Below are 18254 nucleotides of genomic sequence, written 5' to 3'. Positions count from 1 at the left end.
AGTGTGATCAATCCAAATGGGTCAGTATGGAGAAGTCAGAAACTATGAGAGATAGCGAAATCTGTTCTTAGGAACCAGGGCTTCGATTTTTGATTTAATAATAATGGCATTAAATTTTTTTTTATCTATCATACTTTAACCGGGAGTCGAACCTGGTCAATATTCACAGCACGATGAGCACTTTATTACACTTGTAACACAGTTTATTGTCCAATAATTTCAATGGTGTTAGTTAGTGAGTTTTGCTTGTCACCCGACAAGATGTAAATCTCTTTATTTATATTCAGACATTTCTAATGAAAAATGAGGTCGGACCGATTTGTGCTGGATTAGGTTAGATAGTGACTTTTGCTTGTCACCCGACGATCTGTCAACACAAGGACATTTTAGTATCTCAAAATAAATATAATATTCTTTGTAATTGTGCTCCATCAATAACTATTATCACAGTCAATTGAATGAACCGAGGAGGTCCAGAGCCGTGATTGGATAATGGCCGTGTGAAGTGTTTTGTTAACTGAGATGACAGCTCGCTTGTCAAGCTCGCTATTTGTCATTTGTGACAGGAAGGAGTATGACAATAGTATGATCTGCAAATTATATCAAAAATCTTAAAAAAACCGTACTCGCCTACCGAGGGTTCCGTACTTTTCAGTATTTGTTGTTATAGCGGCAACAGAAACACAGCTTCTGTGAAAATTTCAACTGTCTAGCTATCACGGTTCATGAGATACAGCTTGGTGACAGACGGACAATGGAGTTTTAGTAATAGGGTCCCGTTTTTACCCTTTGGGTACGGAACCCAAAAAGCCAAGAAAAAAAAAACTATTTATCATAGTTTCGCTCCGAGACAGGGATACCAACTCGCCGCTCTACCAAAATAATTAGGTTGACCAAATATAAAGTGATCCGATATCTCGAACAAGTTTGAACAAGATCGGCTCACTTTATATTTCGTCAACTTTACCGAGACGATGAAGAGAAATAAAGAATTACCTATAAATGTAGCAAAACTTAGGTGCACACAAATTTATGGAAGAAATCTGCGTGTGTTTTAGCAGAGCTTTACTTTGCCCACTGTAAAATGTGGCGACGCCGTGTTTTAGCGAGGCCACTACGTTGGAAGTGGGCGCAGAGGGCCTACCGCGAAGACGAAGGTTCGCAAATGTCAGGCATCTTTCTCTTTTAGTCTACTGTAATCTGTAATTAGTGACAAAGGTAGTTGCTCAAAATTTATGAACTTCGATTTTCGCGGTTATAGCCAAGATATCACATACCTATTTACCTGTACAGTCAGCAATTCAGCATCAGAAGTTGCTAAGCGGGCGAGGTGTTCGAAATGAAATAAAACGACATAAAAAATCCATACAGCAGTGGGACACCAAAGTAGGCTAGAGAGAAAAAAAAACTGTTGCCTTGTACGTCAAAAATATGACAGTGACGTAGAAAGTGGCGCCCTCGTTTATTTTCTACTATTGTATGTCGCACTGTACCTTGATTATTCTCTTAACAATAAAGTCGCGTCAAGATCATTTTGAACACCTGGCCAGCTTAGCAACTTCTGCTACTGACTGTACAAGATGTTTCTTCGACGTTTAAGCAAGCTCTGCGAAGTAAATATGTAGACCGTGCTGAACAACTTTTTGAGCATTCCACGGGCTGTCCCGTACAAACGCATTTTATTTCCTGTGTTGCGACTGTTTTTACGGCATTTAAAGCAGGCTATTATTTTTCTGTGCATATTTTCGACCATTTGTCATAGAAAAGGAAACTCTTATACCCGCAAAATCTTCCGATATTTTCGTGTACGGGACAAACGGTAGACAATTTCCTGGAATGCTCCTTTTACCAGGCGTGGCTCACTCCGCGATTTCGGCGCTTTGCTACAGATAGCTAAAAGTACATCCGTCCCACACCACTTTTGGTGGCTAGCCATAAGCCGCGCGTGGCGCTGTCGCCACCTAGCGGCCATATCTGTCCTGATCGTAACAGACGCGTTTTGTTAGAGAGTGAGTCTTCTGTACCTAGTACTATTATTTATTGTGCTTTGACTTACTGTTCAAGAAGAAGATGGAAACGAGGGTCAGCCAGAAGAAGACCCCCGGCCACTGGCTGCTGTCGACCATGGCCATCACGATGGTGAACACGAATATCAGCACCTCCATGCTGAGGGACCACACGATGCGCGTGGTCAGGTTTCCACTGAAGACAAATAATTGATAAATTATGGAATCTACAAACAGGTCCATTGCTTAGGGTAGTTATTACACCTTGCCGGTGCCGTTAAAATGGCTCCTCTACGTCTACACGATGGGCCAGCGCCGGCCACTCCAAGGGACGCAGCCATGCGGTAGAATGAGATAGCAATATCACTTGCTCCCTCTACGCGTCCCTTGGAGTGGCCGGCGCTGGCCCATCGTGTAGAGGAGCCAAAAGATGTAATCGTCTTTCGGTAGATGTGGCTATACGCTTCCCCAAAGGCGTATATACATAAGGGAAGGAATGGAAATATTCGCGAGATTCTGGTAGGCTTCCATAGCTCAATTGGTTAGATCTCAATTACCCGTTGCGGGTTCAAGTCCTGCCGAAGCGTAAATTTTTCCATTTTTTCCTTTAATATAAAATTTGGAATATCGCTCGCGGACGTATCTGCATGTTTAAAAAATTAATTTAGTATTCCACCTGTCCAATTTCTTTGTCCAACTTCATTGTGTCTCACTTTCTCATTAAGCAAAATGCGAGACGCAAGACACATTGGAGAAAGAGATTTGATAGGTGGAATACCATCCTTGGACACTGAAAGACAACGTCTAAGGGCCACCTCATACTAGCGTCTTTTGAGCGTCTAGTCAGCGCTATGGAAAATGGCGTCGCTGCGCAGTTGCGCCAACGTTGTGTCGACAAGCAGCCATAGAGTTGATGACGACGACGCTCGGCAGACGCTAGTGTGGGGTCACTCTAACCGGTTTTATACTTCAGCGTCAGGAAGATAAAAGAAGATAAAAGTCCCAGTGTTTACTGTCGTAAATGTCGAGACAGCCAGCTCACTCACCCCATCCTGACGAACACGTTGAACCAGCTGAACAAGAAGTTGGGTATCTGTGCGGCGAGCCCCGTGTAGTCCATGTACTCGCCCTCGTACCACGTGTTAACCAGCTTGTAAGTAAAGTAGTCCCAGTAAATGGAGTATAGGTAAAGAGACAGCCAGCTCACTCACCCCATCCTGACGAACACGTTGAACCAGCTGAACAAGAAGTTGGGTATCTGTGCGGCGAGCCCCGTGTAGTCCATGTACTCGCCCTCGTACCACGTGTTAACCAGCTTGTAAGTAAAGTAGTCCCAGTAAATGGAGTATAGGTAAAGAGACAGCCAGCTCACTCACCCCATCCTGACGAACACGTTGAACCAGCTGAACAAGAAGTTGGGTATCTGTGCGGCGAGCCCCGTGTAGTCCATGTACTCGCCCTCGTACCACGTGTTAACCAGCTTGTAAGTAAAGTAGTCCTAGTAAATGGAGTACAGGTAGAGAGACAGCCAGCTCACTCACCCCATCCTGACGAACACGTTGAACCAGCTGAACAAGAAGTTGGGTATCTGTGCGGCGAGCCCCGTGTAGTCCATGTACTCGCCCTCGTACCACGTGTTAACCAGCTTGTAAGTAAAGTAGTCCTAGTAAATGGAGTACAGGTAGAGAGACAGCCAGCTCACTCACCCCATCCTGACGAACACGTTGAACCAGCTGAACAAGAAGTTGGGTATCTGTGCGGCGAGCCCCGTGTAGTCCATGTACTCGCCCTCGTACCACGTGTTAACCAGCTTATAAGTAAAGTAGTCCCAGTAAATGGAGTATAGGTAAAGAGACAGCCAGCTCACTCACCCCATCCTAACGAACACGTTGAACCAGCTGAACAAGAAGTTGGGTATCTGTGCGGCGAGCCCCGTGTAGTCCATGTACTCGCCCTCGTACCACGTATTAACCAGCTTGTAAGTAAAGTAGTCCCAGTAAATGGAGTATAGGTAGAGAGACAGCCAGCTCACTCACCCCATCCTAACGAACACGTTGAACCAGCTGAACAAGAAGTTGGGTATCTGTGCGGCGAGCCCCGTGTAGTCCATGTACTCGCCCTCGTACCACGTATTAACCAGCTTGTAAGTAAAGTAGTCCTAGTAAATGGAGTATAGGTAAAGAGACAGCCAGCTCACTCACCCCATCCTAACGAAGACGTTGAACCAGCTGAACAAGAAGTTGGGTATCTGTGCGGCGAGCCCCGTGTAGTCCATGTATTTGCCCTCGTACCACGTATTAACCAGTTTGTATGTGGTAAAGTAGTCCTGGAACATGATAAAAGGAAATGTTATCGTTCGTTTTCTTTAGCATTAGAAAAAAGGTAAGCGATCTTGACATGTCTTTTAATTGAAAAATGCTTTTTATAATCAGTAGCTATTATTTATGAAAGCAGGAGAATACAAATGATCGTATTAGATTCATAATTGTTACATATTTGCCATGACTTATTTTTAAAACGTGTTTTTCAAAAACAAGACACGTCAAGATTGTTTAACTTATTTCTAATGCTAAAAAAACGAACTATAAAAGAGTTCCTAAAGATACAATCACACTGGATCGATCACGTGATGCGGTTGCCAAATCAAAGTATGAGGTTGCTAGTTATCCGACATTGTTTGCGTGCGGAAGACGACACTTTGACATAACTAACACAATTTTCAGAGCAATAAGTAAAATTTGGAACATTAAAATTAACTTTATCATCTATTGACTCGAATTGACTTGAAAGGAATAAAAATGTGGGTCAAAATCAGAATGTGACCGTCTAATTCTTTATACACATATTTGACGCGAAATCTCAACTTTGTATAACTTTTGTATGATATTTCCTGTTGCTTGACATAAACCGCACTGAAATCGGTTTATCTGAAGCTACCATGCCACTACACATACATCTCATAACACCCCTCTTTTTGCGTCGGGGGATAAAATTCTTCATCATAAATGTGCCCATAGAAATTAAGGTCTCGAAACGTTCACTAATATTGACCTACGTACAGGCTCTAACATTGTACAGAATTTTTAGACAAAGATTCCATTGATCAGATGTTGAAATTACCTTGGCTGTGATGAACATATTCCAAGCTGTTAGCGTGCCGAGCCCGTGTATCAAGAGGGTTATGTAGATGAGGTGCCATCGGTCCTTTGGTGGGGTCAGGTCCATGGCTATACCTGGAGACAAAAACAAAAGTTTAAATAATGTTAATTCGTTCTTTTTTTTTTTTTTTAATATTAATGGTCGGTTGCACCAAAGTGATCGCTAAATGTTAAAAGTATCATAGATCTCTGCTGCGTGACGTTAATCAGTCTGTTAACTGTGGTTGGTGCAACTGGCCCTAAGTCGATAGCAAACAAGCATACGGCTCGCCTGATGATAAGCAGTCTCCGTAGCCTATGTACTTACGACTGCAACTTCAGAGGATCCTAACACTGCGCACCCTTGTTAAGCTCTGACAACCTTACCGGCAGGAACACAACACTATGAGCATCCTTTCATCATCAACGACATCTCGTGTTACAAAGTCGGTTAAATATGTTGGCTATGAGACCCACCCGCATTAAAAAAACGTATCGATTGAATCCACATTTACTAAAATTGCCCGAATTTTGACGCAACGGTGGGACATAGGACTGATAGGACACAAAAACATAAAGATTAATCATGACAATCATGACCCTTCCTATAAAATAAAATTTTAAAGTGATTCTTTTATTTTTTCTGTAGCGAAATTTTGGGCTTCTTTTTTGCTGAATCACGTGATAAATGACGGCAGAGTCAGTTTTTACGACTATGAAAAATAAATTAAGCCGGGTAATTAAAATTTAAGGTAACGTATTTACTTTATTTGTTGTTTTGGTTTTATTACCCAATTATATCGTTACCTTACTCGTACTGTGATAAGTTGTTAACTTGCTACAAGTCAACTTATTATAAACAATTTTAGTTTTATGAGAGACTCCAATGACATGCAGGCCGGAGTCTCCAGGTCTCCCTTTAGGACTTTACCTTCTGCATAAATATTTTTATTCTTGCCTCCTGGCTTCCCATAGGTACTAAGAATATAACCCAGACCCAGGCGTGGCTCACTCCGCGATTTCGTCGCTTTGCAACAGGTAGCTACACTACAAGTACATCCGTTTCACACCAATTTTGGTGGTTAGCCATAAGCCGCGCGTGGCGCGCTGTCGCCACCTAGCGGCCATATCCGTCCTGATCGTAACAGATGCGTTTTGTTAGAGAGAGTCTTCTATACCTAGTAGGTACTATTATTTATTCTGTGCTTCTGCATAAATATTTTATTATTTTCATTAATTAGTTACCCTTCCTCCTGCCTTTCGATATATACTAACCCAAACCTATAACTCTCAGCCCGTTCTTCAATCTTAACTTTTGATGTGGTAATAGTACATTTCGATGCTAGTGCGGAAGGTATGTCATTACTTCACGAGTACCGAAATATCGGGACGAGTGAAGAATGACATTTCCGCACGTGTATCGAACGACGTTTTTTAATACAGTTGCGAAAAAATAAGAAAAACATTGTTAATCGTACACTAAACAAAAGTGGTAACAGTGACAGCTCGGTTAGACGTCGTCTTTAAGTATATTATATCTATGGGCGTTTGGCAGCTATTCCGTTCCATTCAGTCAACTTATTAAGAACGGAATTTTCAATATTGAATATTAAAAAATAAACGTGTTATAATGATGAAGAGGTAAGTAATTAAATATGAAATATGTAATATTTTTCGTATTCTTACATTAACGGTAGGTTTTTATGCTGATTACGACGTTTAAAGGAAACTAATATTAACACTCATCAATAAGTAGTCGTGAATTGGAACAAGTATAAATTTAAAAAAATTGGAAAAGTAAAAAGCACTAGTTCGAGATAACCAACTTTCCGCACGCTAAACAGCTACGTAAAGTAGCACTTTTTGAGCAACTGTATTAAAAAATATCCTTTCGTTTCTCTAGAACTTTTCAAATTATGCATGGCAACGGCGCGACCTAGTTCGTGTTTTAGGCCGTATTTTGTACAGGGTTGATAATAGTGCACACGGATTTACTGAAAAAACTTGGGTGTGTCAACAAACTGCGGCAAAACTAAAAGCATTATGAAATTATGATTGCTCAGTCTATGTACCTAAGGTATTGTTGTATGCTTATTATACAGGGTGGTCCAAACCTTGACGTCCAACGTCCAAAGTTACGTTCTCGACGGCGTTTATGTCAGTGAGAAACTGATGGTAACCGTACTGTTTTTTATCTCTACCTCTCTGCTACGAATCTTATACTGGCTCGCCCTAGGCGCGTGTTTTGTGAGCAATGTCAATCGTATAGCCGGCTATAAATAAAGTTATTACGCTCGTAGTAGCGCGAACTACAATCACGCGAATTAGCCCATTGACTCTTGCACTTCTGTCATTTCAATTGGTCTTTATGGAGACCGATCGTGTGGGGTCGCAGAAAGTTTATTATCATACTGACAGTACAAATGCTGTTAGAATTAACTTTTACGTATCGCTTTTTGATTCTATTATTATTTATATTTTCAATGAATTAAAGTTTTAAAAGGATGAACCTTTCTTCTTCTTCTTCCTAGCCTTAATCCCATCATTTGGGGTTAGCTCTCCTAATAATTTTTCGCTAGGACTGTCTGTCCCGGGTCGTCTGGGCTGGTATGTTTGAGATTATTTAAGTCCCTAATTATAGTGACCATCCATGTTTGTCGGGGTATAAAAGGGATGAACCTTTGATAGGGAAAAACAGGCGTTAAGTTAACGATAAAAGAACTGGTAAATAAACAAAACTCAATCCTTAAGTAGCAATTAGTCGTTTGTCTTTATCTGTGATTTTGACTTATGTATTTGTAAGAAAGGAATAAATCATAAAACAAAAACTAACTAACAAAGGCTTGTAAAATTTCATGATAGCCACGTCAAATTAAGCCGAATTTGGGCAAGCTGCGGAAATAATTCGTGTAGTTTTGAAAATTGGTACAGGCATACCTTGTGGTGTCTAGATAAACATACTAAAAGTCCTCGAGGGTAGGGGGTGTGCTGGGGGTGTAGAGGGGGGTTGAAAGTACTTTTTTTCATATTTTTGCTCATATCTCGAAAATGTGTACGAATTGCATTATAATTACTTCGGACAAAAGTTTTAACATAAAATTTACTACAAATTTGGTTATGTTTATTTTTACTCTGCGATCAATACTTTAGGAGCTACAGGCTGTTAAAATTAAATAAGAGATAAAAAATAGACGGTTTAAAAAAACGTCGTATTTTCATAATTGTTCATCATAAATAAAAATTTTAATTGAGAATAAGCAAGCTAAATGACCTGCTGATAAAATATAAAAAAACCGGCCAAGAGCATGTCGGGTCATGCTCAGTGTAGGGTTCCGTAGTTACCCGTCCGTCAAAATAGACTATTTGCAAAAACTCAAAAACTGCTTAATCGATTAGGTTCGCTATATTTTTCACTGGAAGTCTTTACTAAGCTTTACTTTCACGAATTTTTTCATATTTTTTGGACCCATGGTTCAAATGTTAGGGGAACTAAAGTGGAAAACACAACTTTTTTTCTTTCAGATCGATTATTTCCGTAAATATTAAGCAGATCAAAAAATTATTCTCGAAGACCCATATTCGTTTTAAAAGACCTATCCAACGACACCCCACACTATAGGGTGGAAGCGAAAAAAAAATTCATCCCCTTTTTAATGTACGGCAGCCACCCTAAAAAAATATTTTTTCTAATTTATATTTTACAACTTTGTCAGCGTAACTGATTTATATATTCGTGTCAAATTTAAACATGAAAACTAGAAAATTTTTTGGGGTTGCCCTACATTAAAGTGGGGATGAAATTTTTTTTCGCTTCCACCCTATATGTGGGGTGTCGTTGGATAGGTCTTTTAAAACGAATAAGGGTCTTCAAGAACCATTTTTTGATCAACTTAATATTTTCGGAAATAATCGATCTGAAAGAAAAAAAGTTGTGATTTACCCCTTAGTTCCCCTAACTTTTGAACCATGGGTCCAAAAAATATGAAAAAAATCGTGAAAACATAACTTAGTAAATACTTTCAAGGAAAAATATAGCGAACCTAATCGGTACAGCTGTTTTTGAGTTATGGCAAATAGTCTATTTTGACAGACGGGTAACTACGGAACCCTACACTGAGCATGGCCCGACATGCATATGGCCTATTTTTTTATATTTTATGAGTAGGTTGCTTAGCTTGCTTACTCTAAGCTAATTTTTAGGGTTCCGTACCCAAAGGGTAAAACGGGACCCTATTACTAAGACTTCGCTGTCCGTCCGTCCGTCCGTCCGTCCGTCCGTCCGTCTGTCACCAGGTTATCTCACGAACCGTGATAGCTAGACAGTTGAAATTTTCACAGATGATGTATTTCTGTTGCCGCTATAACAACAAATACTAAAAACAGAATAAAATAAAGATTTAAATGGGGCTCCCATACAACAAACGTGATTTTTGACCAAAGTTAAGCAACGTGGGGAGGGGTCAGTACTTGGATGGGTGACCGTTTTCTTTTTGCTTTTTTTGTTTTTTTTTGCATTATGGTACGGAACCCTTCGTGCGCGAGTCAGACTCGCACTTGTAGCTCAATAGTGGGACCGGATTTTTGCACTATAAGTTTTGATAATTCTAAAGTTGAAAAAGTGATACTTATCTGATATGGGACATATTTTTAAGCATATTTGCAATATATGATGAAAAGTTAGAACGAGCGTTAGATATAAATTAGGTATTTATACAGGCTGATTCAGGAGACATGAGCAGGACTAGCACTGCGCATTTCGTAAATTATAAGCAACTGTTTCCTATCAGTATTAGTGAGGTTAACTTTAATTTTCTAGTCGTGTTGAAAAAAAAGTTATTAATTTATTTACGACATGGTTGGTCACCCTAACATTAGAATACTAAACTACCGATATTCTGTGTCAAATTGAATGTCATCACTGTCATCACGGTCTGGTTACTTTTGAAAACTCGTATCTCACTCAGGTTTGACATTTTATTTTCTTCGTAAAAGAGGTTTTATGTTTATTAATTAGGTCTTGTAGGGTGACCATGATTGTAGAGAATTAAATTTGCCCTCACCAAAAAGTTGAAAAATAGGAAAAAGTGTGGTTGTTTCACCTAAATATGACGGTGATCGATCAATTATCAGCTACTGAGTGTGCAGGATTAGTCCTGCTCACGTCTCATGAATCACCCTGTATATTTTTAGTAATGATTTTTTAATATTGAATTAAAGTGCAATGTTTAAGTTCCATTGTTTATAATAAGTATGTATGACGCTTTATAATGTAAAATTATTAGAAATTTTTTTAACGTGCTTCTTTGTCAAACTACAAATTAGCTTATTATTTTGTCGATATTGAATTAAAGTTTAATAAATCCACAACAACATATCTCATTTTTTAAGTTAATAGGCACGCTAAAAAGCTAGAAGAATAAGATATATGCTCTAGAATTAATATGCGTTTTTTGTCCTATAAGATCCAATATTGAATTAGAGTCTGTAAAAATAAGTCTATTACTATAAAATAATATACGCAGCCATATTGTGGAAAGTAAGAAATTTCTGCGTGTAGCTTGCATTGTAATAGTAAAATCTAGTTAAAAAGGCGCGAAATTCATACATACGCCGCGCTGGTCCGTCAGTCGCCGGCGCGGCGCTCGAGAGCCTATCATAGCCTACCTATACTTCGCCCCTCGCCCCACCTCCCGCTCAGTAACACTGTCTGTCTTTTCTTATCATTCATTTGTTTGTTTACCGTGCACAAATATAAATTAGATGCGGACATTACGTGAAATTAAAATATCTTATTACGTAAAAATACCTACAGCTGGTCAATCAGATCTTGGCAGTAGAAAGAGGCGGCAAATTTGAAAAATGTAGGCGCGAAGGGATATCGTCCCATAGAAAATTTGTGTTTCGCGCCTTTTTTTTGTGACAAGATTTGCTTGACCAGCTATATTTCATTATCTTGACTAATATTGTAATAAAAATGTACAAGATATTCACAACTATTTTTTACTATACATAGTTTGTCAAAGGAATGTCTCATTTCAAACATAGACAGAGAGAATCATCATACTATCTTTGACTTACACTAGTACTAGCACCCAAAAGAAAAGGATGAATATAGTTTTTTGTTTTTATTTACTGACTAATGGTTTGACCAACTATACCTATTTCTGGTTCCTATTGTCATGTCCTGTCCTATTCAAGGTCAATATCATAATATGTATATTATAAACCAACTGCTCAATATTACACGGTATACATCCTGAATATACAATAAGGTAAGTGAGGCCACTTACCTTATTGTATATTCCGTGTGGGCCGTATATGCCTATATAGATAGAGCCCACCTTAAATTAAAATGGTTTTTTTTAATAAACAGGATATGAAGTATGAAAAACTCACTCAAATAGATTTCTCATTTATTTAAGTTTCTTCATTATACCAAAATAGTTATAAAAATATTACGATACTCTTGGAAAATATACCTTAAAAGTCCTATTATGGGCCTTATTGAACACTAGCAGTGTATTACTTAATCCCGCAAAAAATAATCATTTCGACAGTAGGTAATAACAGATTTTATTGTTTTTAACTTAAGAGTTATACATATACAAATAACAATATTTGATACTTCATAACAGGAGGATTTATTTATAATAAGTGAAAATAATTATTTTGGGCCTTAATAACTAAAGATATAAAAATTGTCTAGTTTACGCGAAAATAGTAGGTAACTAAACATAAATCTTTATTAGTTACAGTAGTATCATCTTTTAACATCTGGGGGCACGGCAGTGCCCCTGCCAAGACGAGCAAAGCATAAGGGCACTATCTACCTTTTCTCGAAGCGCTTCGTCGTGTTTCGGAACCCTCATAACTTGGGGTTGGATTATACCAGATAAACAAAGTTCTCGGACTTATTAAGCATATCAATTGCATAGCTCTTATACTTTAGATTTTATTCATATCTAAAAACTTCGATTTCGTCACTGACTCACTCACTTGATGATCATCAATACCGGGTACTTCCTGAAGTCCTCTAAGAAGCTGAAATTTGGTATGTAAGATAGTTTTAGTACACAAACAACAAATAAATTCAAAAACTTGAAATTAATTTTTTATCCCTAAGGGGATGAAGAGGGGGTTTAATTTTGTATGGGGAATCAATAATCGCTGAACCGATTTAGTTGAAATTTGGTATGTAGATAGGTATTGTTATGGGGAAGGATATAGAATAGATTTCAACCTCAAAGTTTACCCTTACGGGGTGAAGGCAGATTTCAACCCCAAAGATTACCCTTATGGGATGAAGGGTTTATATAGGGAATCAGTAAGAAGTACATTGTGTAACAGATGCCCCCAGATACTTATTTCAGGATTTTTAATAGTAAATCACCCCCAACCCTTTAAATTAGGGCATGGAAGATTGTCATAAGCATCTTACAAAAAGAAGTGAAATCCCACTAAAAACTTTTTGATGTAAAATGTTGCCCAAATGAAACCACTGTCAAAAAGTTATCAGATCTCTTGCCAAGCTTCTAATTCTAAAAGCCCTCTAACTTTACTAGCTCTACACCAAAAGTATGTGGCTTGGTCGTTTCGTTTCTACAAGAACTATTGTAAGTATAATACAAAAACCGCCCAAATGCGAGTCGGACTCGCGTTCCAAGGGTTCCGTACATTACACAATTTTAACAATATATATTTTTTTTTGAGAAAAGTGAGTAAAATGTCTTTAAAAAACCCGTAGGGATCGGAAAACTAGGTACTTAAGTCCGACTCACGCTTGACTGCACATTTCTAATAGGTTTTTCTGGCATCTATAGGAAAAGAGCTAATATGTGTATTTTTTTCATAATTTTAGACCCAGTAGTTTCGGAGATAAGGGGGAATGGTCATTTTTTGCGTATTTTCTTAAATAACTTCTAAACGATTTATTTTAAAATTATTAAAAAAAATATCTGAGGTTCTCACAATGAGCCCCTTAATTTGATATATAACAAGATATAGTGTTTTTTTCTTCTATTTATCATTCATCTCAAAAGTGACCCCTTTATTTGAATTTCTATTATTTACTTTACATGTATGTTCTTGGGTTATAGACTTACATGTGTATACCAAATTTCAACTTATTGGTGCAGTAGTTACGGAGCAAATAGGCTGTGACAGACGGACAGCCAGACACACGAGTGATCCTATAAGGGTTCAGTATTTTTCCTTTTGAGGTACGGAACCCTAAAAATAATGAATTTAATAAATTTTTCACCTTATGCCCATGTGGCGGTAGCGAAACAGCCAAGCCACATATTTTGACTAAGGTGTAGAGTTAGTGAAGTTAGGGCTTGTAGAGTTTGAAGCTTGGCTCGACAAGAGATCTGACAACTTTTTGACAGTGCGAGTCTTATGGTTTCGTCTTAGCAACAATTTACATGAAAATGTGTTTGGTGGGATAATTTTTTACAGTATAAATATTTATTCGTAACAAATAAGTATTATCTTTTAACATAATTTTGACAGTACATCTGGTGCTACATTACGACACCGGTGCTATAATAAGCACATTAAAACACTCCCTTTGGCCGTGTGTTAAAATTTGTCACTCGTTGCAAAATATCTATTTTTCGCACTTCTATCGTAAATACCTACCTATGTATTAACAAAAAAAATCACTTGTAAATAGTTACTGCCTTTAAAAAGTATAAGTGCCTCAATGTTATTAGACTTTTTGATTCTATAAACGTCTTTAGGTCAATAAAGCAAGTGATAAATTATTAGAGTTAGATTCTATAAACGTCTTTAGGTCAATAAAGCAAGTGATAAATTATTAGAGTTAGACCAAGAAAAGTCTGCAGCAATTTTGACAGCCCACGCAGTACAAGTGTTATTTATAAGTCATAATTTTATAGAAGTTTCTTCAAATCGACCTTAAAAAAAAGAGATTAAAAATATTCAAAATTATCTTAAAATATTTTAATCTAATATTTCATCTCATACGTTCAATAAGGCCCGGGACTGGACCTTTTTACCTGCACTGACAGTGGGCCTTCTTAGCAACAAGTACAAATTCAGAATAATTGGGAATAATGGGGAGCAATTGTTATTTTTGAATGCTGGGCCTTGTTACCCGCCGGGTCTCATATGCCTGCACTTCACCTACCTTATTTGTTTTACAAGGGGAAAAGTTGTTGATTAACCGCTCGTGCTAATATTGATACCCAAACAAGCGAAACATTTTTTTTTATTAAATAGAAAGCAAACGAGCAGACGGATCACCTGGTGGTTAGCGATTACCGCCGCCCATGGACACCCGCAACACCAGAAGGGTTGCAAGCGCGTTGCCGACGCGCGTTTAAGATGGGGGTCTTTTAAGGTTTGAAGGTCGTATCGGACAGTTCATTCCACAGTTTGGCTGTGCGAGGCAGGAAGTACATTCACAAATTCAAACATTCTAAAATTGAAGCACGAGCGTAGCGAGTGGTTCGTAAAATTGAACCTTGAGCGTAGTGAAGGTTTCGAGGGACGAAGGTTAAATAAAATTTTCATCACATCAGCTCGTAAAGGCCCTCTTGATTGTTCCAAACGGATAAGAAAAGTGGCATTTAATTTGATGCAAATTTTGAGTTGTTTCCGTAGGTAAATTGGATCAGTTGGTTGGTAATATTGACTTTAAAATGATAAATATCGTTAGTTTGAAATTGATTTTATGATAAAGTAAATATTATCGGAGATGATCGCTCTTAAAAAATATATGTCGCTAGTCATTTATAACCTAAAAGCGCCAAATTACGCAAAATTATATTGAAATGACACCTGTGTATTGAATTTGAAGAATACTTTAACAAGGGTAGTTATCTGTATGACAATGCACCTAAAATAATTTTCAAATGTATCTATTATTTCTATACTTAACACGATAACGAATTCTACGTAAACGAAACCGCGGGCAATCCCTAGTACATATAGAAATAAATAAGGAAAGGTAAGTTTCCATTAGTGTACTGTGTAAAATAACTGTTTACCATTGATAATAATTTTATAAACGCTTTGCGTATTTTTAAGGTCACCGCGCTAACCGCTAGCCCGCGACCGTCGATCGCTGCCTCCTGCCCCGGCGCACAGCGCGGCGCGCGAAAACGCCGCGTTTGAAATGTAACTTAATATAAGCTCGGAATGCATACTTACGTATCAGTATTTAGTGTCGCCGTGATTTTATATTTCTAATCTTTTGTGTGAGAAGTAAGATCTTTATTATGACCGTGTAGTATTAACTCTACAAACTTTAATTCAATATTGGCTATACTGCTTAACCAGAAATCAATATCTAGACAAGCACATTGTCTACATTTCTAACTTTTTACATGTATACTAAGTTGATAGGTAATATCGTAATTTTGCAATATCAGCTACTCTAATTCTGTATTTACATAATAATTCGTGTTTTTACGTTCACCAGAAAGCAGCTGTTCCAGATTTCTAAAAACCGAATATTGTGAATAAATTTAAGTGTTATTGAATATGTTAAAGTTTTTTGTAACTTTAATTTTATATTTACATAGTTATTTAGCAAAAATTGAAATATTTAAATATGGCCGAACGCTCCACCTAGAATTTTCTAACTTTTTACATGAATGTTATTTAACATGCTTACAATAACATATCAAAAAAGAAAAAACTTTAATGTTATCAAAACCCATTTTTGTTCCACCGCTGGTCTATTGCCCGGTTTTTTTATTTGTGATGAACAATTACAAAAAACGACGTTTTCTTAAACCGTCTATTTTTTATTACTTATTTAACTTTAACAGCCTGTAGCCCCTAAAGTATTGATCGCAGAGTAAAAATAAACATAACCAAATTTGTAGTAAATTTTATGTTAAAACTTTTGTCTTAAGTAATTATAATGCTATTCGTACAGATATTCGAGATATGAGCAAAAATATGAAAAAAAGTACCTTCAACCCCCCTCTACACCCCCAGCACACCCCCTACCCTCGAGGACTTTTAGTATGTTTATCTGGACACCACAAGGTATACCTGTACCAATTTTCAAAACTACACGAATTATTTCCGCAGATTTTTCTAATTTGCTTAGGCTATGATTTTATGAATGAAGAGGTGACTATTTTAATGATAACGCAATGGATCTTGCTTGATCTTTGTGGGGATTGGTTGGTGGGTATATTGACTGTAGGTACGTGTAAAGTGCATAATGGAGGAACAATAAAAAGTGGACAAGTGAGAGTCCGACTCGCCGACCGAGGGTTCCGTACTTTTTAGTATTTGTTGTTATAGCGGCAACAGATTCATCATCTGTGAAAATTTCAACTGGTTAGCTATCACGGTTCATGAGATACGGCCTGGTGACAGACAGACAGACGGACAGTGGAGTCTTAGAAATAGGGTCCCTTTTTTACCCTTTGGGTACGGAATCCTAAAGAGCATTGGCCGCTCATATCGTGGTTTTATACCGTAAATTTACATTTTTATGTCGTTTGATATTTAACATGTACCATAACCAATACACAAGCATATTACCGTTAAAAGCTTGCTCGTTTACACGCACTATGAACTATACGGCTATTTCCTAAACAAGAAAACAACATTGCAACATCTGACCCAGCGAAGGGATTATGTAGGTGTATAACAACGTGAGAGCGTGGGCGCCTGGGCGGGTCGTCCAGTGGCATCCGCTCAACTTGAAAGGTAATCAACCGGCTCAAATTGGGGGCTCCATTCATACGCCATAAGAGTACTCGCGAGCACCTACCCTACTCTCTTTTAGGGCGGCCTTTATGATTTTTAGACAAAATTGCTAAAGCACGATTGTTTGATTTATTTTTTAGCTTGTTTTATTGAAACCGGTCTTGTTTTTCTCTTATCGCTGTTTTTATATAAGAAATCGTATTTTTTCTTAAGCTTTTATCAATTTAAATTAATTAAGTACAATACCGAAACGGCTAATTAAAATCCGAACGTCGATTCCGTCAATACTTTACATTACCACAACGACTGTGCAGACGATCCGATCGGATCTTATGCGACGGTTTTGGGTCTCCGGTTGTCGCCACACCTTGCGTACATAGTCAAGTCGTATAGTCGTAATCATTCCGAAAACCTAATTTGCGTAGAGTATATACTTGTTGAGTTATCTCCTTGAGTGTTTTATTCCTAAAGGTCGTGAAGTTCACACTTATTTACTTATTTAGCTTACTTGAGGATGCCCAAATTATGCTCCGGCTTCAAACCAAAAACCTATTTATCGTGCCGCCAGTATTTTCCCATACTCAGCGCCGCAGCCGTATGCTTGAACCATAGAGAAATAAGTACGTAAGCTGTGAGTGCTCAGTCCATAAAACTGGTTATTAGCCCGACAGCTTGACATAATGAAGGCACGGCGGAGTTTCACAACGGGCACCCTAATCACGCCCTAATGACTGCCCTTAGTCGTCATGTCTTCATTATGTCAAGCTTTCAGGCTATTAACCAGTTGTATGGAGTGATCATTTTAAGCTTGCTTATTACTCTATGGATTCAACCGATTAAAATATACCAATAACTTAATGCTGCTTACGCCACGTACCGGAGCAGCGTGCGTAGACCCCCCCACAAGATGGAATGATGACCTGGTAAAGGTCGCGGGAGTCCGCTGGATGCGGGTGGCACAAGATCGATGTGGCACACTCTGGGGGAGGCCTATGTCCAGCAGTGGACGTCCTCTGGCTGATACGATGATGAATGCTAGTTACCTTTGAGGTTGAGGGTGTCATTGGGAAGGTTGGAGCCCTCCCAGGCCGGCGTGAGCTTGACGGGCTCATTGCGAAGGAACGGCGCCTTCTCCTCCGCCTCCCAACCTGCTGACAAAAAAACATTTCAATTAAAATATACGGCGGCAACATACTTGAATTTCTTTTCAATAGAGAAATATCTAAAGAGCTTTGAAAAACATTTAGTTCCAAGGGTAACACACGCCCGTAAAGTCAAAAATGCGAATTACATTAGTTCTGTACAGTGTAATACGGTGTCATGTCACCGTGACTTTGGTTTTAGTAAATAAGGTAGGTATGTATCGTGTGATAAAAATAAACTTTGCGTTAATTTGCTCATTGGGCAGGTGGAC

General features: G+C 38.3%; 2 protein-coding genes across 2 annotated transcripts in view; one reads left to right on the top strand and one right to left on the bottom strand.

Moving 5' to 3' along the window:
• The window catches only part of LOC134675243 (transmembrane protein 216-like), a 489019-nt gene that overhangs the window by 370344 nt on the left and 100421 nt on the right, over positions 1–18254 (top strand). The window lies entirely within an intron of this gene.
• The window catches only part of LOC134675271 (equilibrative nucleoside transporter 1), a 50130-nt gene that overhangs the window by 12050 nt on the left and 19826 nt on the right, over positions 1–18254 (bottom strand). Inside the window, exons 2-5 of the mRNA XM_063533491.1 lie at positions 17884–17988; positions 5127–5239; positions 4208–4332; positions 2057–2202 (exon numbers count right to left, since the gene is read on the bottom strand). Of these exons, the coding sequence (XP_063389561.1) occupies positions 2057–2202; positions 4208–4332; positions 5127–5239; positions 17884–17988 (489 nt within the window). The remainder of the gene's footprint in view (positions 1–2056; positions 2203–4207; positions 4333–5126; positions 5240–17883; positions 17989–18254) is intronic.

The sequence above is a fragment of the Cydia fagiglandana genome, chromosome 21 (genome assembly GCF_963556715.1).
Source record: "Cydia fagiglandana chromosome 21, ilCydFagi1.1, whole genome shotgun sequence".
NCBI lineage: Eukaryota > Metazoa > Arthropoda > Insecta > Lepidoptera > Tortricidae > Cydia > Cydia fagiglandana.
This window is presented reverse-complemented; position numbering and strand designations above follow the sequence as displayed.